The sequence below is a fragment of the Dama dama genome, chromosome 25 (genome assembly GCF_033118175.1).
Source record: "Dama dama isolate Ldn47 chromosome 25, ASM3311817v1, whole genome shotgun sequence".
Lineage (NCBI taxonomy): Eukaryota > Metazoa > Chordata > Mammalia > Artiodactyla > Cervidae > Dama > Dama dama.
This window is the reverse complement of record NC_083705.1, coordinates 31,713,645-31,737,136: the sequence shown is the minus strand read 5'-3', so window position 1 is coordinate 31,737,136 and position 23,492 is coordinate 31,713,645. Positions and strand designations below refer to the sequence as shown.

General features: G+C 37.3%; 2 protein-coding genes across 2 annotated transcripts in view; one reads left to right on the top strand and one right to left on the bottom strand.

The window, feature by feature from the left end:
* Positions 1-11,231, bottom strand: part of DHX29 (DExH-box helicase 29) — a 46,187-nt gene extending 34,956 nt beyond the window's left edge. Inside the window, exons 1-4 of the mRNA XM_061129784.1 lie at positions 10,726-11,231; positions 3,497-3,570; positions 2,236-2,349; positions 202-331 (exon numbers count right to left, since the gene is read on the bottom strand). Of these exons, the coding sequence (XP_060985767.1) occupies positions 202-331; positions 2,236-2,349; positions 3,497-3,570; positions 10,726-10,906 (499 nt within the window). The 5' untranslated portion in view covers positions 10,907-11,231. The remainder of the gene's footprint in view (positions 1-201; positions 332-2,235; positions 2,350-3,496; positions 3,571-10,725) is intronic.
* MTREX (Mtr4 exosome RNA helicase) overlaps positions 11,201-23,492 on the top strand; it is a 91,998-nt gene continuing 79,706 nt past the window's right edge. Inside the window, exons 1-4 of the mRNA XM_061129785.1 lie at positions 11,201-11,490; positions 17,491-17,628; positions 19,260-19,326; positions 22,632-22,694. Of these exons, the coding sequence (XP_060985768.1) occupies positions 11,357-11,490; positions 17,491-17,628; positions 19,260-19,326; positions 22,632-22,694 (402 nt within the window). The 5' untranslated portion in view covers positions 11,201-11,356. The remainder of the gene's footprint in view (positions 11,491-17,490; positions 17,629-19,259; positions 19,327-22,631; positions 22,695-23,492) is intronic.

The following is a 23,492-nucleotide window of genomic DNA, read 5'->3' as shown; positions in this document are numbered from 1 at the left end:
CACACACACAAATAATTTTTTCTTGCATAGACTATAATCTTTACGAATATACCAAAAAGACCAGAAAAGGGTAAGAACATTTAAAAATAATTATAACACGGTGAAAAAAATTTAAGTGCAAACCAAAAGCTTGCTACAAATATCATAAATTATTTCAAAAGGTTTTATAAAGTGAAAGAAATTTATGACAATACTGCTTACCATCTGAAAGGTTTAAACAGAGCCAATCCAAGGCAGAATGAAGATCACCACCATATAAGAGGGTGTTCGTCATGGCATCTTCAATGTCCTTAGTTTTAAATGAAAATGCTTGTAAAGCCATGTATAAATCCTATGGAGGGGAAATGTAAAAAAGTCACTCTGTCAATTTTCTGTTTTTTTCATTACTAAGTGTATTTTCCCATTCATTTTAAAACAGAAATTCTGACACAAATTATAATTTCAAAACTATTTTTTTCTCTTTTTTTCCGTTTGAAGATTTATTTTATTTGAGAACTAGAGAATTTGAGAACTACAGAAAAATAAAAAAGGACCAGGAGAAACTGCTCATAGTCTCACTATCCAAAGATACTGTTTGGAATGCAGTGTGGGTCCTTCAGTCATTTTTTCTGTGATTTTTTTAAAAACACATTTTACTTAACATTATAACTAAGCATCTTCCCAAATTATTAGAAATTGTACATCACTTTTAATAGTTAAAGAATATTCCACTGGATAGATGTATCATAATCTAATTATATATTTTCCTATTGGTGCTCACTTGGGATGTTTTCTTTTTCTTAAATAATAAGCAGTGCTTCAGTGAACATGTTCACATAAAAAGTAAAGCTTTTTAATGTACTTTCTATAACATCTTTAGATCTGGGCAAGACTGGGTTGAAATCCAGACTCTTTTTACTTTGAAAGTGAAAAGTGAAAAGCTCAGTCGTGTCTGACTCTTTTCGACCCCATGGATTGTAGCCCATGGAATTTTCCAGGCAAGAGTACTGGAGTGAGTTGCCATTACCTTCTCCAGGGGATCTTCCTGACCCAGGGATCAAACCGGGTCTTCCTCATTGCAGACAGAGGCTTTACCTCTGAGCCACGAGGGAAGCCCTTTTTAATTACTTTGCTATTTAGTAATTAACAACCTCAGGCTATAATTTATGTAATCCTTCTAAACCTCAATTTCTTCATTTGAAAAATAGGGCTAAAACCTTCCAGCATTGGTGTGTCAGAGAAAATGTAAGCAAAGTGCCCACTATAAGTCCAACATAATTTTGGGGATGTAATTTAATTTTCATATCACTATTTTAACGTGTGCACCCATATTTAGCACAACCTCTTCCTCGTTTTTGCAGATGCAACTAATCTACATGAAATTTCAATGGAAGTTGAAAAGTCATTTTATCTCACATGTGGAGCTGTCTTAAAAATGCTCCACTAGAGAAAAGGGAACACTCTTGCATTGCTGGTGGGAATATAAACTGATACAGCCATTATGGAAGATGGAATGGAGACTCCTTGAAAACCTAGGAATAAAACCACCATATGACCCAGCAATCCCACTCCTGGGCATATACCCTGAGGAAAGCAAAACTGAAAAAGACACATGTATCCCAGTGTTCACTGAAGCACTATTTACAATAGCTAGAACATGGAGGCAACCTAGATGTCCATCAACAGATGAATGGATAAAGAAGCTGTGATACATATATACAATGGAATATTACTCAGCCATAAAAAGGAATGCATTTGAATCTGTTCTAACGAGGTGGACGAAATAGAACCCCATTATACAGAGCGAGGTAAGTCAGAAAGAGAAATATAAATATCATATACTGACACACATATATGGAATCTGAAGAGATGGCACTGATGAATTTATTTTCAGGGCAGCAATGGAAAAACAGACATAGAGAACAGACCTATGGACAGGGTGGGAGGAGAGGAGGGACAGGGGAGATGTATGGAGAGAGTAACACAGAAATTTACAATATCATGTGTAAAACAGATTTGCAGTGTGACGCAGGGAACTCAAACAGGGGCTCGCGACAGGCTGAAGGGGGGTGTCGGGAGGGAGGTGGGAGGGAGGTCTGGGGGAGAGAGGACATGGGTATACCTATGGCTGATTCTTGCTGATGTATGACAGAAAACCACGAAATTCTGTAAAGCAATTATCCTTCAATTTAAAATTTTTTTTTAAAAAATGCTCCACTAAAAATAAGTAACTTTAAAAAAAGGTTTGCAAAATACCTGCAATTTTTTGGCAGTAAGTCTTCCAGAAATCACTCCCTTGTCATTATTTTGCTTTTTATGTTCATTTATCACTCCAATAATTTTTTGCTCTAGTTTGTTATTAATTATCACCTATTGAGACCAAAAAGATCATATCAATTAGAAGATGAATTATTAAATAGCATTTAGTAATTAAATAATTGGAAGGAATCAGTTTTCTATATCCCTACCAACCAAGCCCAGAATTTCAGCTGAAATCAGATACAGTGATTATACTGGAATACCATTCATTGGATCACATTCCTATCACATATTTAAGAAAAAATGAGGTATGGTAAAAACAACAATATCTGGCAAGACAAAAATCCGTTTACAAAGCCTCATGAAGCCATGTATCTCATGACATTGTCCTTGGACCACCCTTATGTTGCCACTACAAAGACAGACTCCTGGGCCTTATTAAACATACTGAATCTGAATCCTTGGGGAAGAAACCCAGAAATGTGCCTTAATATAAAGCAACCTAAGCACACTACCTGAAAGAATGGATGTGACGCTAAACGAGGGGCAAATCAAGTAAAGTAAAAAATTATATTAATATAAATTGTAGTATTAGATTACACAAACTATTTTGGCTTCCACTATTTGTCTTCAATTTTTTCCTACTGGCCATTTTGTCTTCTGTTGTTTCCATATACTTAACCTAAGATTACATAACCATCTACCTTCAAATATATCTTCCTTTGGTCACATCTTTAATGAATGCTCACTATGAGCAATGCACAAAAACATACTTCAGGAATTCAGTCTAGCCCAAGAAACATATATAAAAAGAAACTATAACCCAGCATGTCATTATTAAAAAGACATAAGAAGGGGAAGTAGAGCTTTCTAGTCAGAGAGCCTATGGATAAAAGCCTGGAGTCATAAAATCATATGGGATTTAGGGGAACGATGAGACGCGAACTAAAATTTCAAGTGGAGAAGAGTAATCGAGAAGGCTGGAAAGGTATGCCAAGTCAGACCTGAAGGGATGTGTATGCTAGACATACAAGTCTGGACCTTACCCAGCTCTTCCTTAATTTCTCAGAGGCTGTCAACAGATGATTTACTTTAAACATAAAAGTACTTTTATCATTTACTTTTTATCTAGTATAGATGAGTAATTATTGTACTATTTACAAAAATTTAAAATATCCCATCATTTGCTTACATTTAAGAGTACAGATTTTTTTTTAAAGTAACATTTCTTGAAATGACTCAAAATGTGGGTACTCACTTTCAAAACTGATTTATCCAGATTTGCAGGACCACCAGAATCATTTGCAGAATTAAAACTGTAAATTTTCGGACCTGTACATAACAGACAATAAATAGTCAAGGTAATTTAATGATCAATATCCATTATACTATTTTAATTTTTGTCTAAAGATCACTAACTATTAAATATTTGATCTCAACTCTTTCTTTTCCACTTTACCAAATAAGCCAATCCAGAAGTCAGCAATATTGCTAAATTTTCGAAAACATTTTACTGTTTAGTATTCTCTAGGTTAACTAGTTTCTCACAGAGTGCAAATGCTTCAGCACTTAGCCGAAGACCTCTTAGAGGATATTTGATTCCTGGCAGAGAAGATGGGTAACTTTGAAGAGAAAGCACTCCTAAGGAAAAAGGAAGTGGGAGCACCTGTCATGTCTCCCGCTGAGTATAAGGTTGCTGTATCAGTGTCCAAGGCTGCTGAAACAAATTATCATGGACTTGGTGGCTGAATATACAGAAACATTCTCTCACAATTCTAGAGGCTAGAAGTCCAAAATCAAGGTGTCAGTAGGACCATACTTCATCTGACGGCTCTAGGTAACTCTTTTCTTGTTTCTTCTGGCTATCCCAGGTGTTTCCTGGCTTGTCTGTCTCGCTCCTAAAATGGGCCTTCACATGGCCTTATTCCTTTTGTCTCTGTGTCCAAATCTCCCTCTCCTTTCTCTGGACCCTAGTCACTGGGCTTAGGGCTCTCCCTAAATCCAGGATGATTTCATCTCAAGATCCTTAACCAATTACATCTGCAATGATCTTTTTTATTCTGAGGTTCCAGGTAGACGTGAACGTTTGGGTGAACACTACTGAATCCACTACAGTTGTCAAGTCTGTTCCAGTCAGTAGAAATACTATATGTTATCAGTCTTCTAACAATGACTAACCAGGAAGGAATAAATTTTACTTTCAAAGTTTGGTCTCATGATCTCCTTCTCTCTTAAAAATTACTGAAGATCCCAAGTACTTTTTGTTTATGTGGGTTATAATAATGATATTTTTCACATATTGATGAAAGAGAAAAATTTAAAAACATTAATTCATTGAAAATAAATTTTACTATGTGTTAAAATAAGTAATACTTTTATGAAAAGTTTACTAGATAAAAAAACTTTTCTACTTTTGCAAATCTCTTAATGTCTAGCTTCAGCAATTAATTTTCTATAACATCACACATCAAGTAGTCACTGTACACTAGTGAGAAAATATAAAGGAAAATGACAAACAACATTTTAGATTATGAATATAGTTTAATCTCATTAAGCCTTGGCTAGATAAGTCTCAATAATTCCCCAGGATCCCCTGAGCACACGTTTGAGAACCACAGCTATATAAAAATAATCCTAGAATTGTACAAGACCTAGTTACTCTGCTTTTATAAATCTTAAAACAAGAATTTTTTTTCACTCAGAGAAACCTAAATATTAAAGAGTTGCTTGTTATAATTTTAAATTCAAGGATTTTAGTCTCTAAGAATACTGGAGTGGGTTGCCATTTCCTTCTCCAGAGGATCTTCCTGACCCAGGGATCAAACCCGGGTCTCCCACAGTGTAGGCAGATGCTTTACCATCTAAGCCACCAGGGAAGTGCTTTGTTCATTTTAAGACACTAGTAAATATGTTAAAAGATAGTAAGAATTCTGGTATGCTTCTCCTCATCTTTTAGTCTCAGACTTTACCTTAATCCTAGTAACCTTGTTCATAAACTAATGGCAATGGTCATAGAGTACATATCAGCAGTCTTTAATCATTTCTGGGGGGTCTTACCAGTTGTAGTAAATTCATTCACAAATTTAGCATACTAATCAATCCCTAAACCCATGTAGAAGCACCCCTCCCCCCACCCCGCAACCAACCATTAACCTTTTCTATAGATGGATGTTTCATTACCAAAATAATACTTAGAAACAGTTCAAGGTTGACGTGTTACTCACAGAGGTAAGATTGTAAAATTCCTTTAGTAACTTTTGCTTTATTTTCTTTCTTGTTTTGGCAGTGCCACACCACTTGCAGGATTTTAGTTCCCTAACCAGTAACTGAACTTGGCAGTGAAAATGCCAAGTTCTATTCACGGGACCATCAGGAGATTCTGGATTGGTTTTGTTTTTTAGTGAACTGAAGACTGCAGTCAGTTCTCATTTGTCTCCCTCAATCACTGCACCTAAAGCATCCAATCATATCACTTGCCTGAGGTCAGTTTACACTGCAAAGTTCAAGAGGGCAAATATAAGAAGATCTAAGTCCCCAGAACATCAAGAGGGGAATGAACATTCATACTGCTGTGCATTCCCTGGGTGTCAGTCAGGGTCTCTGAAAATGGTGTGCTTTCATTTTAATCAATTCTCTGAGAAACTGAAGTAATAATGAGATCATGCCAGGGATATTACCAATTAAATCAAGTTAACCAGTAAGGCCCTTTCATTTTCAAATTCTTTCTAAAACATGCTAACAAATGATTTTTAATCAGTACAAATTAAAACTCCAAAATTTGAGATGCATTTTAAAACAATCTGACAGAAATCCTTCTAAAATGTATTTAGACTTCCTGCCATAATAATACTACAATAAGCAAAATTCATAGCATTTCATGATGTATGAATATCTATTATTGTGCCAAGAGGCTTGCAGAGCCTACCCAATATTCTGAGACTCTTCTAATTTGGTCTCTTCTCCTGTCAGCCAGCCAACTTTCAGAATGGAAACCTAACAGCTCCCCAGTCCCAAATTCTAATCTGTTACTTAGGAAAAAGTGATGGCACCAGAAGAAAACAGATACCGAAACTTGGACATGAGTAACCCTATTTTCAAATACAATCCTAAGTCAACAGGCCATGGAATAAAAATGGTCCCCATTCTTTTGCCAAGTAATCTGCCTAAGATGTATGACAGTTACCTTTTTTGCTGTTTAGAAACCCTTCTCCAAGTTTTGGGTTTGTTTCAGAAGAAGGGAGTTATTGGAAATTTGACTGGAAATAAGGAAGTTAGTGTGCAGTACGTATCTTCAAGGCAAATGCGCTCAGGATTTCAATTTATAATGACTATACATGGACAATGGAACTTATGTAACTGGTTCTCAGAAATACTTAGTAAAGCTGAAGCACAGAAAAACTAAGTGATTTCCTCAAGACGACTCAGTGAGGAAAAAGACGCATCGGACAGAATCAGTTTCCTGTTGCCCAATACTCTTAGAATGTATTCCTTTTACACAGTATTGCATTTTACATCATACAGTGATTGTAACCATCTACTATCACTGAGACATTCACTGTGAGATGCTGATGCTGGTGATAGGTGGATTGAGGCACTCTGGCTCCCTTCTGACCAACAGCACACATCTCCAAGAGCATCCAAATCAGCCAAGAGATCCAGTCAGGAATAACACCCAGTCTTGTCCTCACAGTGCTATTCTGATGAAGTAATTAAGCAACTAATTTCCAAGTAAACTATAAACGCAAGTATCTGGGGAATAAATGAGAGTTGCTGCTGCTGCTAAGTCTCTTCAGTCGTGTCCGACTCTGTGCGACCCCATGGACTGCAGCCTACCAGGCACCTCCGTCCATGGGATTTTCCAGGCAAGAGTACTGGAGTGGGTTGCCATTGCCTTCTCCAAAATGAGAGCTAGCTGACATAATCGAAGCAGTCAGGGTGTCTGAGGAAGTCCACAGTGCCACAACTACCTGACTGTTCCTAGCTAAGGTCTCTTCCCCATTTAATACCAACACCAGTCCTCGCTCTTTCACTCCACCCACACAGACTTTGTCTTCCTGCTCCATTACAAGCTCCCACCTTAGGGCCTTCACCTTTGTTCCCTAAGCCTCATTCTGTCTCCAGATGTAATAGCTGGTTGCTACAAATCATCTCAGCAGGTTTCCTCAGAAAAGCCATCTCTGTTCTAAATCAAAACAGACCCCACCACCTGATTTATTCTTTACCAAGACACTGTTTTCTTTGATGGCATTTTTCTATTTTATTTTGGTGACCCTAAAAAATATTTGCAATGGCTTTCATGAATTTATTCAAGACATCAGTCCCCTTGTCTTATTTCCCTCTTAAAATTTTAAGTCTCAACTAGGATTAAGAATTTTCACAAACACAAGCCTTATGGTTCTAAGTAGCCTCCACCAACCTTCAGTAATAAGCAGTACAGTCTGTTCTGTACTTGTGGTATCCTCTGTATCTCAAATCTTGCCTGGCACATAGCAGCTCTTCAAGAATTATTTGATGAACAAAAGAAATGAAAAAACAGAAGTGGAAGAACACCCAGAACTGTGCCAAGAACTATTCTGTAGCACTAGCCAATTTCCACCTGTAGATGAGAGTTCAATTTTGAGGACATATGCTATGTACAATTTTTCAAATTGTCTGAAAAGACAGAGAGATGGAAAGGGAATAAAATACTTACATTTACATTAGGAGCAAAAAAGAGTTTAGAGATAATTTTTTCTGTGTATTTTTTTTTTCTTCCAAGTAACCCTACTACATATAATATAAAAATATCCAAACAGAAAAAAGAAAACAAACAAAATCATGTGGCAATCACATTGCAACATTTATCTGCTATATATATAGATACTGATTTATAGTTACATAAAATTCTCTACAAATTTGGTAGATAACCTCTCATGTTCTCTGAATTTCTTGGTCTTAATAATTTCTCTGATTTTTCCTTGTCACTTACCCAAGAAATTTTTTGGATGACTATATTCAGAGCATCTGAGTAGAGATTGAGGGATATTAATACATATCCACGAAACTGTTCCTACCTCCTATAATTTTGTAGGACAGATAAAATGTGTAATTCCTCAGATCTAAATACTAAAAAGAATGATTCAAACAACAATGATACACGAGTTGTGGCGATAGGAAGAATTTTAAAGTAGTTGATATGTGGGGGTGGGTATTACAGGATTCTGATAGACAGTGTTAGGGATAGATGCCATTCCATAAGAGAAAATGGCAAGAATAAACACAAGGAGGCAGAAAGCCAACAGCTGAATTTGGGGCAGTGAAAACACACAGAAAATGTTATAGGTGAATACCAGAGTTAGTTTCCCTGGTGGTTCAGTAGTAAAGAATCTGCCTGCAAAGCAGGAGATGCAGGAGACCTGGGTTCAATCCTGGGTTGGGAAGATCTCCTGGAGGAGGAAATGGCAACCCACTCTAGTATTCTTGCCTGAAAAATGCCATGGACAGAGAAGCCTGGTGGGCTATAGTCCATAGGCTCACAAAGAGTTGGACATGACGGAGCATACACAAACAATACAGGAACTAGTAAAAAGACTAGAAAGGGGGGTCTTAGATATGAGCTGAATGGTTTGTACTTTATCACAATATCAGTAAGAATGCTGTAGAAAAAACTGGGAAGTGATATGACCAATGCAGTGATTCTCAAGATCAATCCAACATTTCATGCAGGACAGACTGGAGGAGGAAAAAAGAACACAGCTTGGGAGATCCATTAGAAAGCTGTGCTCATATCCCAGAAATTCATGAGTGCCTAAAATGAGGCATGAAGAGTATAAATCAAAAGTGAAAAAGGGCATACATGGAAGACAAATAAGCAAAGACTACATGGAGCTTGAGAACTGATTGGATGTGAAGAAGAACGGAAGCCATTAAAAAAAAGAACTACTGACATTGAATAAAGAGGAATAAGGAAAAACAGAAACAAAGAAGTCACAGGAGTAGCTAGTTTGGGAGAGAATAATTAGCCATGTTATTAAATTTGACATGCTCCCAAAATAGGGCCAAATCTCTAAGTCAGTGTAGAAATGGCTGACTTGAGCTTGGAATAAAGACCGCAACTGGATGTGCTGATAGAAGAGTCACCTACAAAGGAAAAGATAGAAGTAATGGAAGTAGATGAGTTCTTCTGGAAGGGCTGGAGAGGGAATCATACTGTTAAGACTGACACTTCAGTAACTGTCACATTTTGGGTTTGGGGGACTGGGAAGCCAAAGAATACAACAAATGACTATTAGAAAATTCAAAGAACTCAGAGGAATAGCGTGAAAAGAAAGAGGCTGATTTACAGAGTAAATGGGCCACAGAATTGTCAAGAAAAAATACTATGCATTTCTAATTGCAGGCACAGCAATGCTGTAGTTAAAATATTACGATAAGTTGCAGGACAAAGAATTATTATTCATCTTCTAAGTGAGTTTGTTACCTGCCTACTTCAGTCTCATCTCCTTTCCTCCTTAGGCAATGCTTACATTCTGAGTATCTCAAAGGCCCTTTCCTGACTCAAGATCTTGGCACGAAGTGTTTCTTCCTACACAGAAATACTATTCCCCCCATTTTAATTGGAGTTAATACCAATCCATCCCCCCAATACCATCACTTTCTCAAAGACACGATCCAACACTCCTTTTTCCCAGTAAAAATATTACCCTGTAAAATTCTCTTAGCAGCACTTAACAATCATAAAGCAATGTTTGTGTATCTACTTCTGCCATTAGATTGGCAAGCTCCAAGAGTGATGATTTATCTATTTTGCTCATCCCATACACGGAGGTTTTCAATACATATTTGTTGGACGAATATTTCTGTAAGAACAAGCAAACATGCTCAACAGAACAAAACAGCGTATAATTCTTCATCTTTTGAAAACAGCTGTTAATAGAGGGCTGTTGATCTGCAGCCAGAACTAGCAATCTCCAATATGAGTTATCAAACCAAAACGCACAAGAAGCAAAAATGCATTGCTGCGGTCAAGAGCACTAATAATTTTTACAATATATTATACCCATATTCGGGGTGTAAGCGCTGAAATTCTTATTAAGTACTGATTTTTCCATAACACATGGAAACGCTACATCGTGGCTGAAAATGGTCTGAGAAGCAAGGAGAAAAAGGGTCTGGCTCTGGGAGGTTAACAACTCCACACACTACTCTCTGCATTCGCCTGGCTAGTTTAGAGGGCGGCTCAGGACTGATCTCTGCAAAAACGAGCGCTAATGCAAATTTTTTCTGTTTCTTCTCAAGGCAAACGGAGGTTAGGTGGGGGACGCTACCGTCGGAACTCTGGAGGCCCGAACAGCCTACACTAATCTAAAACAAGGCTACCAGATAGAGAGACAGTAGCTCTGGGTGTGAAATAAATGTTAAGATCGAGGGTCTGCCCACGTGCGAAAGCTTCTCCCTCGGGTCTGGTAGTTGAGGCTCCGGAGGAGGCCGGGGCCTGACCATTCATACCTTGCTTGACCCGGGGCTCCCTGGTGCTGGCAGCGGCGGCTGGGGCCGGCCTGGACACAGGCTTCTTGTTTTGGGCCTCCCCAGTAGCTCCGGCCTCGGTGGATTTGGCTCTGGAAGCAGACACGGCAGCCCGGACGGCCGCGGCCCCCGGCGTCTTGTGTTTCTTGTTCTTGCCGCCCATGCTGCAGCTGTGGCAGAAGACCCCTCCCTGTCCAGCTGCCGGCACCACTCCAGCACTGCCTCCAAGAAATCTTTACATTCCCCTGGTCCCACGCCGCCACCGTGCGCCCTCAATCCGGGCTTCTCGGGCCTGGACGACCGCTGCTTCGTAATTGGTCGGGCTCACCAAGATGCCGCCTCTTCTCCGCCCCCCAGGTGTCTGCGGCGGGCCGGGAATCCTGGCCGAGCTCCCTTCTTATCTACGGAGCTGTTCCTCCGCCAGTGGGAAAGGAAAGGAAAGATCAGAGGAGAAAACTGAAACGGGGAAGAAGTCTCGGCGACTGTATAACTCCACTAATTTTGTCATCCGCGGGCCCCCGTTGAGGCTTCTTCTAGCCTCACTGTCGTCACTGTTGGTGTGGTCGCGGAGCATTGTGGGTAGGAGGGAAATTGAGTCTCGCAGCTTCGGAAGATGGCTGACGCTTTCGGGGATGAGCTCTTCAGCGTGTTCGAGGACGACTCGACCACGGCTCCCGGAGCCAAAAAAGACAAGGAAAAGGAAAAGGGGAAATGGAAGGGGCCGCCAGGGTCTGCAGAAAAGGCCGGGTAAGGAAAATAACCCCAGTGTTGAAGGAAGAAAATTGTTCTGTCTTTTGAAGACCTCGATAAGTGGGGTGGGTGTAGGGGTACATGATTGGAGTAGGGAAGTGAAGGGCGTTGAGAAAATTGCTTAAGAGGGAGGAAAAATGTTGGTTTGGGGAAGCTGGGTCTTGCCGTTTCCCGGTGATCGCATGCAGCGTGGGCTCCTAGCCCTGCCCTTCCCTGACGCCGGCGTGAGGGCTTCTGGCTCCTGCCTGAGTCTACCCGTGGGGTCGTGAGGGCATGGCAGCTTTTTCTTAGCTTCTGCACCCGCAGCACCAGCACGAACTGGGCACAGAGCGTTTAATACATCAAACGAATCAACAGTTGAGTTAAAGATTAAGTGAAAAGTGAAGCCGCTCAGCCGTGTCCGACTCTTTGCGACCCCATGGACTGTAGCCTACCAGACTCCTCGGTCTATGGGATTCTCCAGGCAAGAGTACTGGAGTGGGTTGCCATTTCCTTCTTCGGGGGATCTTCCCGACCCAGGGATCGAACCCGGGTCTCTGGCATTGCAGGAGACGCTTTAACCTCTGAGCCACCAGGCAAGGGGGTTAGAAAATGTGACTTGGAGAGGACAGGGCAAATAGCAGAAGGGAGAGAAATTCAGTCTCCAAGCTGGAGTTTTCTTACCCATAAATAAGGTGGTAGCACCAACCACTAGGGTTTTGGTGAAGAATAAATGAGATAGTATGTGTAAAGCACCTAACAGTGCTTAGCATATATTGGATTCTTAGATGCTGGCTTTCTTTGATTTCATTAAGAAAAACTTAAAAAATTACTGGTCCCTGAGACGTTAATTAAAATAAGATGATTCCTTAGTAATGAAAATTTACTCTTGACCTTGGAGGAAGATACCCAGTAGATGCTTGAGTTAAGTTAAACATAATTTTGCTTTCAAGGGATTTTTATTTGAAGTGAGGAAGTGGAACAGATACCTAGTTTAAAGAGTTAGTAGGAGATTGGAATAGAATAAGCTATATGTACAGTGAAGTGCTATTAAAGTTCAGAAAAGTGGTATCTGTTTGTGGTGTCCAGAGAGCTTTACATGCAAGAAGCTATCCTAAGTTGAGGAAATGATTTCTTATTGATGCTGAGATTTTTTTGTTTTTTGGTAGCACGGACTGGCCTAGAAGCAGTGTTTGCTTAGGACTACAAGAGATAAGGCAGAGGATATAAATTGGTTTTAGATTGTGAGGGGCCTTGAATAGCAAGCATATGACTTTTGATTTTATTAAAAAAAAAAAACCCCAGTGGGGGAGTGCACCCAGTGAACAGGTAACTTGGTAACTGGAGAAGTAGGATGTTAGTTTAGAAAAATTAATTTGGTAGCATTTGTCAATATATTTAAAGAGGAAAGGCACTGATAGTAAAAGTAAGTTAAAAAGTATTTAAATTGTCTAATTATGAGATTATAAGGACTTCAGCTCAGGAGGTGACGGAAGGAAGGAAAAAGAAAGATATAAAATGTTGTAAAGGAAAAAATTGACAGGCTTAATTTACTGAGAACAATGGAAAGGGAGTCAAAAAAGATGTTTTGAATTTGGATATCAGGAAGAAGAAAAATAGGGAAATTTATAGGTGATTTTGATTTGGAAATTAATTTGTCTCTAGGCAAAATGAAGTGATGATAGTGTATCCATATTGAAGTATCCATTGGGCGGTTTTAATTTGGATTTGAAGTAATACCAGAACTGAAGGTATATATCTGGATGTTATTTGAGTTGGTACTGTTTGAAGTGAAGATTTCTCTGGGAATGTGTAGTTTTCATACACATGACAGAGATTAGAGGGACATCAGAACAATCAAAGAATGTGAAGTGTCACACATAAGAAAGAATAGCAGAAAGGAGAAAAAATAGTCTTCCTCTCTCATTAAGTTTAGAGGGTTTAGTAGTTTTGGATAACTTTTCAGGGAAAATGAGGAAGGACAGATGATTTTTGTTTTTTTCCAAACAGAAGTAATTAATTTCTGTAGTTTGAATGGGCAGCTATGATGCTATGAAGATGCATGCTCAGTTGCTAAGCTGTGTCCGACTCTTTGAGACCCAGTGGACTATAGCCCGCCAGGCTCCTCTGTCCGTGGGTTTCTCCAGGCAAGAATGCTGAAGTGGGTTGCCCTGCTCTCCAGGGGATCTTCCCCACCCAGGGGTTGAACCCAAGTCTCTATGTCTCCTGGATTGGCAGGTGGGTTCTTTACCACTAGCACTACCTGAGAAGCCCCTGTTATATTCCTGAAGTCCTTTATTTTACAAGTCTCTTTTTTCCTTATGCTGTTGATTTCTTCTGGAAGTGTAGATGAGAGGAGAAACCAGCTCATTTGTCCTGTATAGTTTCCCACATCCTGAGATTGCTCTTATACTATCATTTAACTAGCTTCTCTATCCTCAATTATTTACTATAAACTGTCCTTATATCTAGAGCTGAACTATCCAATGTATAGCAGTCCCCTCCCCTTATCTGGAGGAGAATGCCCCAACAGAGAGTGAGATGGTTGGATAGCATCACCGAATCAATGGACATGAGTTTGAGCAAACTCCAGGCAATGGTGAAGGACAGAGAAGCTTAGCATGCTGCAGTCCATGGGGACATGGCTTGGCGACTGAACAACCCCTTATCTGAGTGGGATAGGTTCCAAGAGCTCCAGTGGATGCCTGGAACCTTGGAGAGTACCAAAACATGTGTGTAGTTTTTTTTTTTTTTTTTTCCTGTAATACTATCTATGAAAGCATAATTTATAAATTAGGCATGGTAAGAGATTAAAATTATTAATAAAATAATTATATCAATATATAATTTGAGAACTTTCACCTTTTCACTTAAAGTAAGCACTGTACAGCTTCTCTTTGGCTCTCAAAATTGCCAACATCACTACTTTTGCAGTTTGGGGCCATTATTGAGTAAAACAAGAATTACTTAAACACAAGTGCTGCCATACCACTTCAGTGATCTGAGAATTTAGACAGCCACTAAGTTACTAACAAGCTGGATGCTGTGGACATAGGGATGATTCGTGTCCCATGTGGGATGGAGCAGGAGTGCACAAGATTTTAGAGTGCTGCTCAGAAAGGTGTCCAGTTTAAAAATTAAAAATACTAATTTTCCATTTAATATTTTTGGACCGCAGTTGACCCAGGGTAACTGAGGCCTTGGAAAGCAAAACACAGATAAGAGAAGACTGCAGTAATAGCTACTACCTACCTGTAACTGTTGAGCACTTAAATGTAGCTAATCAGAATTGAGATGTGCTATAAATTGAAAATATACACTGTATTTTGAGGACTTGATATAAAAAATATCCAGTAGTTCATTTTTATTTTTATATATTGAAATTTTAATATGTAGTATATTTGAAGTTAAATGAAATATATTAAAATTGGGTTCTTTTGAAACTATTTTAATATGGTTACTAGAAATTTAAAGTACATTGGTAATTGCATGTATATATCTTAAACAGTATGGATGTAGAGACTTGATTAGCTTCAGATTTAGTTGTTTAGATAAGAATACAATATTAAAGAATAATGGAACTCTTCTGAAGGAAAATATTCCACCATGAAGTTAGGTTTTAAGCTTCTCAAAGGTATAGGAACTGTATTTCTTTGTTTTATAGTTATCATCAACTGCTAGTAGGTTTTTTTTTTCTTTTTTTTGCTAGTAGGTTTTTATTACAATGGTATGGTTGATGCTTACTAATTCAGACAGAATAATAAAATCTTAGAGGAATCATAATTATCATTTAAATGTCTTCTTTTACTGAAAGCCAAAGATATTAATGGCTTGTCCAAAGGAGATTCATGTAAGTAATGTGGGATAACTATGAATACCTGTTCCACTAAATTGAGAGTGAGATGTTTTACATATTTCAGGTTTTGCTAAGCATCAAAGAATAAACTCTGTTATAGAAAGATTATAGCATTTAGATCAATACTAGTATTCATTGGCTCTTAAAAAAAAACTTTACTATTGAAATAAAACATATGTAAGAATGGTGTGGAAATTATGGGACAAATTTTTTTTTTGGGGGGGGGACAAATTTTTATAAAGTGAACATGCCAGTGTAACCCCATTTGGGATGAAAAATAGAATATTGTAGAAATCCCTCCTCTTTTTCCCCCAGAAAATTGACTAACATGATAACCACATGTGTTACTTTTTTTTTTCCTGTTTGTAGATATAATGTAAATGGATTCATATATGTTATTTTGTGTCTAGCTTTTGCTCAACATTGTAAAATTCTTGACTGTAGCTCTAGCAGTACTTTTCAAAGTATGATTAAGTTTTGATGTGGGATCAGATGAATATTCCCAGTTATGTGAAAAGTCTGCTTCTTTTCAACTATATGAGACTGGATTTTTCTTCATATACTTAAGCCAAAAACCATATCACAAGTTGAAACAGATGAGAGTCCAGCAGTCTTCTATTAAGCTAGACATTAAAGGGACTTGAAATAATAGAAAACAGTGCCATTCTTCTCGTTTAAATCTTTTTGGGAAAATTCTTATTTTCTGTCAAAAATGTTATTTATGTTAACTTCTAATAGGTCAGTTAAGCCTCAGCATTGCCTTGTGCTCAGTCTTGTCCAACTCTTTTGTGACCCCATGGACTGTAGCCTGTCAGGCTCCTTTGTTGATGGGATTTTCCAGGCAAAAATACTGGAGTGAGTTGCCATTTCCTTCTCCAGGCGATTTTCCACACCCAGGGATTGAACCCACGTCTCCTGTGTCTCTTGTATTGCAGGCAGATTCCTTACCAAATGAGCCGTTGGAGAAGCCCTAACTTCGAATAGTTATTGCCACTTTAAAATGAATAACTAAAAGTTTTTTCAGTTTTAATAGTTGATATGGTAAATATCAATAGATATGACTACATAAACAAAATTCCTTGGAATACTGAGTAACTTTTAGACTGGAAAAGGATTCTGAGATCAAAAATTTAAGAGCCAGTGATACTGTATAGTCTAATTTCCATTTTCCTGTAATTAATGGTTTCTGAGCTTCTTTTCATATGCTTATTGGTGATTTGGATATCTTATAAAGTGCCTGTTCTAGTCTTTTGCTCATTTTTAAATTGGGTTATCTTCTTAAATTTGTAGTGTTCCAGTATTTTAGATATACATGCCTTTTGTTATTTATATGTGTGTTTTCTCCTACTTTGTCTTTCCTCTTTTTTAAAAAAATTAATTTAATTGGAGGCTTACTTTACAGTATTGTAGTTGCCATACATAGACATGAATCAGACATGGGTGTACATGTGTCCCCCATTCTGAACCCCTCCCACCTCTCTCCCCACCTCTTCCTCTCTTAAGAGTACCTTTTCATTTACGGAAGCTCTTAGTTTCAATGCAGTCCAACTCATCAGAATTACTTTTTGATTAATAATTTTATGTCATTTAATAAAACATAAAGATAGTTTTCTTGTTTTATCTTCTAGAGGCTTTGTTGTTTTTGCCTTTCACAATTAGATCTAGTATCTATATTGATTTTTGTGTAAATGAGCAGAAGGGTCAGATTGAATTACCCTATGGATGTCCAATCTACCAAGCATTGTTGATTGTTACTACTTTTAACCAGTAAATCCAATCACAAAAAAATTTTTTTTTCTCCAAAATATTGATATTATGCCACTAGAAAAGTATTAAATGTTTATTGAAAGTGCTCATGTAAATGTATAACAGTGTTTTTTAACTTTTAAGAATATTGTGTTAGTTATGTTAATGTGATAATGTGAGTTGCAAAATATTTTAAAAACAATTTCCAAGAAAATATGAAATGAAAAAGGAGTAATGTTCAGTTTTATTGGTTAAAACTAGAATATTCTGGGCGCTAGCCAGTTTTGGTTTGTAACATCTATTTATGTGACTTTTTCTGGTAATAGTGTATATTATACAAGGGTAATATTATATGGAATTGCCCTTAAAGTAACAAGTGCTGTTTCAGAATTCATTCTAACCTGTTTACTTTTCAGAAAATGTTTTGATGGTAAATTACAATCAGAGTCAACTAATGTTGGAAAAACCAAGAGAGATGCAGACTTCGAGGGTGCTGATGAACCTATTTTTGGAAAGAAACCCAGGGTGGAAGAGTCAATAACTGAAGATTTAAGGTAGTATTTCCACTATCATAAATGTTGGTAACTCAGAATGGGTAGTTACCAGAAGTTTTGAAACTTGCTTATATGTTGTTACTTGATGAATGTATTTGTTGAATTAGAGAAATGAAGGTAAATATTCTTAAATACTCAAATAGACATATAACTAGAATGTTTATCTGTGTTTGGGGAAATGGAAAACAGTATAGGAAAGAAAGATTTTTAATATTTTGAATCCAATTTTAAGAAAGAATCTTGAAGCTTGATTTTTTTTTTTTTTTTGGTCTAAACAAGATCTTTGTTGCTGGGTATGGCTTTCTCTAGTTGTTGGAGTAGGGGCTACTCTTCATTGCCGAGGACTGGCTTCTCATCGCAGTGCTGTGAGCGACTTCTCATTGGCGTTCTCAGTGCACTGCTCTTGTTGAGGAGCAAGAGCTCTAGGTACTCGGGCTTCAGTAGTTGCAGCACACGGGCTCAGTAGTTGGAGTGCCCGGGCTTAGTTGCTCCATGGCATGTGGGATCTATCCAGGCCAGGGGTCGAACCTGTGTCCCCTGCATCTGCAGGTGGATTCTTCACCGACCAGACCACCATGGAAGTCCTGAAGCCTGATTTTTTAAAAAGAAGAAATGACACTTTTTATTTATTTGTTAATGTCTCAAGAAGAGGATCACTGGAAGTGTGGGATAAAAGGAAAGAATAAAACTGACTTGAGGAAGAGCATTAGGAGGAATTAGATTTTCACTCTTGCATGCAGCAGTAGAGTGGCTATGAATCTTAAGACTACTATCAATGAGGGAGACCAGTGGATATCTGAGGCTGAAATAGTTGATGTTTCTCTCATTTCAAAAGTTGAAACTTTCTAGATATTGATGCTAGTTTCTTAGGTTGACCTGTATCCTATCGTTATGATGATCCTGACTTTGTTTTGCTTTTCCCTCCTTGTTTGCCGTATTCTAGCTTGGCACTACAATGGAAAATTTACTCCAGTGGTTTTTTTTGTTTGTTTTTTTAACCAGCTAGCTGTTGTTGTAACTAGCAAAAGTAGGTACTATAGATGGTGATAGATGTGTCCCTGAAACATTTAAGATACACTGTTTGCCCAAGCTAGTGGAATAGATTACAAAATAATATTTATAGTTTTAAATCATTGTTGCGTCTTGTAGTAACCCTTGAGTTTTACCCAAAGTATGGTTTAAAGTAAAAATCAAAAGTACAGCCAATGAGAGGATGATAAATCTTGTGCAGAAATACATGTTTTTCTTTAATTTATCCACAGTCATGTCCTTTAAGAGTCTATAAACAGAGAACCTACATGAGTAAAACCTAGGATTCTGATGAGACTAGGAAACACTTATAAATTATAGCAACATCTGTATTAGGCGCTAGTTTATTTTATAGTTTCTATCATGTAATGGTTTTTATAAGCATCTTTGTGTTTTGAAGTAATGATAATGCTTTGTAGAGGTTCTTTTTATTTAAAATAGTCACTGGATCTAAGTTAACATAATTCTTTGAATAATTACTTGGAGTCTCTTTGTTTTGTATTTGTAATGAGAGATGCTAGCTGATCATTTTGAATTCTCTGCTTATGTAATTCTCAGTAATTTATCAATATTTTAATGTAATTTTAATAACTTTTTTTAAGTTTGGCTGACCTGATGCCCAGAGTCAAGGTACAGTCAGTTGAAACTGTTGAAGGGTGTACACATGAGGTAAGCACAAACAGTGTATGATTGAGGTGGTGTTGTGAGTGGGATTTTGCTTTGGATTATCTTGTCTGATGAGCAGGCGGTTTAGCCTTAAGGGCTTTGGAAACAATAAGTAGCTTTTCTGCAGAGTGCATAGTCTAGTGGAAGGAGCTGGGGCTTTGTATTCAGACCTGAGCTCGGATACTGACAGTGCTTTTCCTAACTACAGTCTTGGATAAATATGTTAACGTCTGATGTTAGTTTTCTAATTTGTAAATTTAGAATAATAAGAATTACATCATGGGATTGTTGTGAAGATTATGTAAGAAAATTAGGTAAGATACCCAGCACAGAGTAGGCATTTAGTATGTGTTCATTCCCATGCTCCTAAAGTCAGGTAACAGTGATGTTTTATAGGTCCTGTGCTTTTTCATGTTCCTCTGACAGCCGATATATTGCAGTTTCATTGTTCTGCCACAAGATGGTGGTCACGGATAGCTTGTAGTAACCCTTTATCATCACTGAGAGTTTATGAACCAGAAGGATGTAAGGAAATTGTAGCACTAGTTCTTTCTATTAAGCCCCTTGGTCTTTACCATGTAATCTGACAAGGTATTACTACAGATAATTGGGGAATCTTACTAGAAGTCTTTATTGAATAAGCAAAATAATTCCAAATTAACAAAAATTGCTTTTGATTAGATTTGGAGCCTTTAAAAAAAAATACTTGTCTTTTTAATTGAAATTTCCTTATGTTCCTTTAGAATAGCACTTAGTTTGGTGGGTATAATATCCATTAGATCATACATTTAACACTTACGTGAGACCCTCTTTGAAACTGTGGTCTTAAAAAGATGGGAAAGAAAAACCAAACACAAATTTAGCTCTCAGGAAGTCAAAGCTTCCTTCTGTCCTCCTTCATGATTATCCTCCAACCCTCCATCCTGTTATCTCCTCTCACTTTTTTAGCAGGTCACCTTACCTTTTTCTTTATCTAGTGGTTCAAAGATACCAAGTTGGAGTCGCATCCACTCCAAGGAAGAGGTACTGCATTGTTTAGGCTGAGGAGGGTTGCTCTGTCAGTGTTCTTGGTCGTATCTTATCCGGCCTCTGCCAAGACTTGGATCACTCCATTTTCCCTTGACTGTTTCTAGTGTTTCCTTTTCTGTTTTCCCTTTCTTATCAGCATATGATTATTTGAAAGCTTCTCTTGTTGTATGTCTTCCTTTTAACCACTGTGTTGTTTTTCTTCTTCACCATTGTAGTTATTCATTTAGTGCCTATCTTTTGAATGCCAGGCACATTTTATTATTCACTGAATATAAAGAGAAACACCACACACACACACACACACACACACACACACACACACACACACACACACGCAAAAAGTATATATATAGTCCTTTCTTTTCAGAGGTGTTATTGATTGCTCTGCTTAGAAAATCCCTGCTCAACTTCCTAGCCTTCCAGTCCTCTTTTAATCTACTGTAGTTAGATTTCTTCTTTCTCCATGACTTCCAAACTGTTCTGGCAAAAATCACCAATAACTAATTGCTAAGTCTATTTGATTTTTCTGTTGGTTTTCTTTTTTTCTGACTCCTTAGTCCCTGTAGGTTTCTCTTCTCCCTGTCTGTTTTATGTTAGTGTTACTCACACTGTTTTTAAAGAATAAACATAAAACACTGATTCTCATACATGTGAAAACACAGTTTGTTGTTGTTGTTGATATTAAATCTCAGAGATGTTAAAATCTTAATTGCTTTGTGTTAATGTTTTTTGTTCATGTCATAGCAAGTATCAAGGAGAAGTGTGAGGGAAGTGAGACAACTGGATCACACCATGATTGAGGATCTAGTCCTAAGATTTTCAGATTCAGAAATTTGATTTTGTCAGTGTGCTAGCGATTGCGGTCTTTAGAACAGAATCACTTTCATATTCATGGTATAGTGTAGCAAAAAAAGAACATTTCCTAAAATTAATGGATAAGTAATCCTCTTACTACCAAACTACCTGGGAATCAAACTACTTAGAAAGTTCTTAGAGTCATAATAAAGGAGAATATGTAGTCTTAAGGGAAAGATTGAGGAAAACTATTCCTGTCCCCCAGAAAGGTTCATTTACTAATAAAAACACCTCCTAAATTTACCCTTTTGTAATGCTTGCTGAATAAGCTTCCAGATTCTACCCCTTTATAGTTTCCATTTATTTATTTATTTTTTCCATTTATTTTTATTAGTTGGAGGCTAATTACTTTACAATATTGTAGTGGTTTTTGCCATACATTGACATGAATCAGCCATGGATTTACATGTGTTCCCCATCCCGATCCCCCCTCCCACCTCCCTCCCCATCCCATCCTTCTGGGTCTTCCCAGTGCACCAGCCCCGAGCACTTGTTTCATGCATCCAACCTGGGCTGGTGATCTGTTTCACCCTTGATAGTATACTTGTTTCAATGCTGTTCTTTCAAAACATCCCACCCTTGCCTTCTCCCACTGAGTCTAAAAGTCTGTTCTGTACATCTGTGTCTCTTTTTCTGTTTTGCATATAGGGTTATCGTTACCATATAGATTCCATTTAGAATGTCACATTTCTTTTGACACATTCATTATTTTAGATACTTTTCATTAGGTTTCATAATTTATTGTTTCACTTAGTTATAGTCAGCTTCTACTTACTACTTTTTGAAATGCTGCACATGTCATCTTGATTGTAATTGAATTGCAAGTTTACCAACAATCTGAATATTTTTAAGATAGCTAATCTTATTTCATAATTGTTTGTTGAAATTTTGCTCTTAGAAATGATTTCTGACTTCTTTGTGTACCTTACTTTGCCCTTGTTGATTATTCATACACTACTTGGCTTAAGTCTTGGGAATCTAGATATATTATGAACTGCTCTGTAGATCTTAATCTTCACTAGAGGAAAATTAATTTCCTGTTCTAAGGAATACTTTATTCTACATAGTTTTCTTTCATATAGTGGCATCTCTTTTTATGTCCATTCAGCTTTTTTGAACATTCATTAATGTCAAGAAGTACATTAGATATAGAATATACAAAGATAGGTGAGATAAGTCCTAGACCTTAATAAACACAGTTTCTTTCAGGAGGTAGACTTAAATGCTTTTGATTACATAACTATTAGGTAAACACTTTTTTTAAATGTTGTTACATTTGCATTTTACCTTGTTCTTAAAGATGGTTATTTAATTTTATAGTGTCTAAGACTGTCAGAACACTTTAGTTCATCACCTTTATTTTTCAGACCGTCATTAATTATGGTATGCTGAATGTATCAATTCTTGTTTTTTTCAAACATCAGGTTGCACTTCCTGCAGATGAAGATTATCTACCACTGAAACCTCGAGTTGGAAAAGCTGCAAAGGTTTGTACCTTGAGCAGTATAGTTGGTACAGTTTTGTGAGTCTGTTTTCCTAAAAATCTTAAAGGTAAACTTTAAAAGGTAAAACTTTAAAAACTTTCTATTTCCCTCTGTGTGTGTGTGTATGCAATTACACACTCTGAAGCCTCCACTTGAAGTCAGATATGGTGAGAACCAAATCAGTAAACAACCATACTGAAAACCAAGCATCATGTGATAAGATTTTTCAAAGAATTTGATGAAAAGTATCAATCTTTCTCCAGAAAAAAATGCATATGTACAATATGTTTTGCATACAGTTCTGGAGCCTAACAAGCTTCTAATGAAACTTAAACTCTAATACTGATACTAAATGCAGAGAGTAGTGTAGGTTTTCCAAGTCATTTTCTTTAAGTAAAAAAGGCAGTACAGTGTGGTAAACTTGAATTTTTAAAATCTGATACATATATTATTCTGCCTCTGCTGAGTGAACTTCATTGAGGACTTGACTTTTCAGACTCTTGAGTGTTCCCATCTGGGAAAGAAAACTATACCTATGTTAGGAGTTGCTGTGGAGATTAATATGTGGGAAATGTGTTCCAGTGCCTCCTATAAAGCATGTTCTTAATATATGGTAATAATTGTTGTGTTGTAATTAGTATACATGTAAGCATAATATAATAATTGAAAAATTAGATGGCAGAAATAACTTATATTCTGTCTTGTTGAAGTTTTCTTTTTAATTATTCCTAATTTTCTCTAGTGGATAAAATGTTTCCCAAGTAGACTCATAAATGCTTCCATAACGCTTCTGGGGGTAGC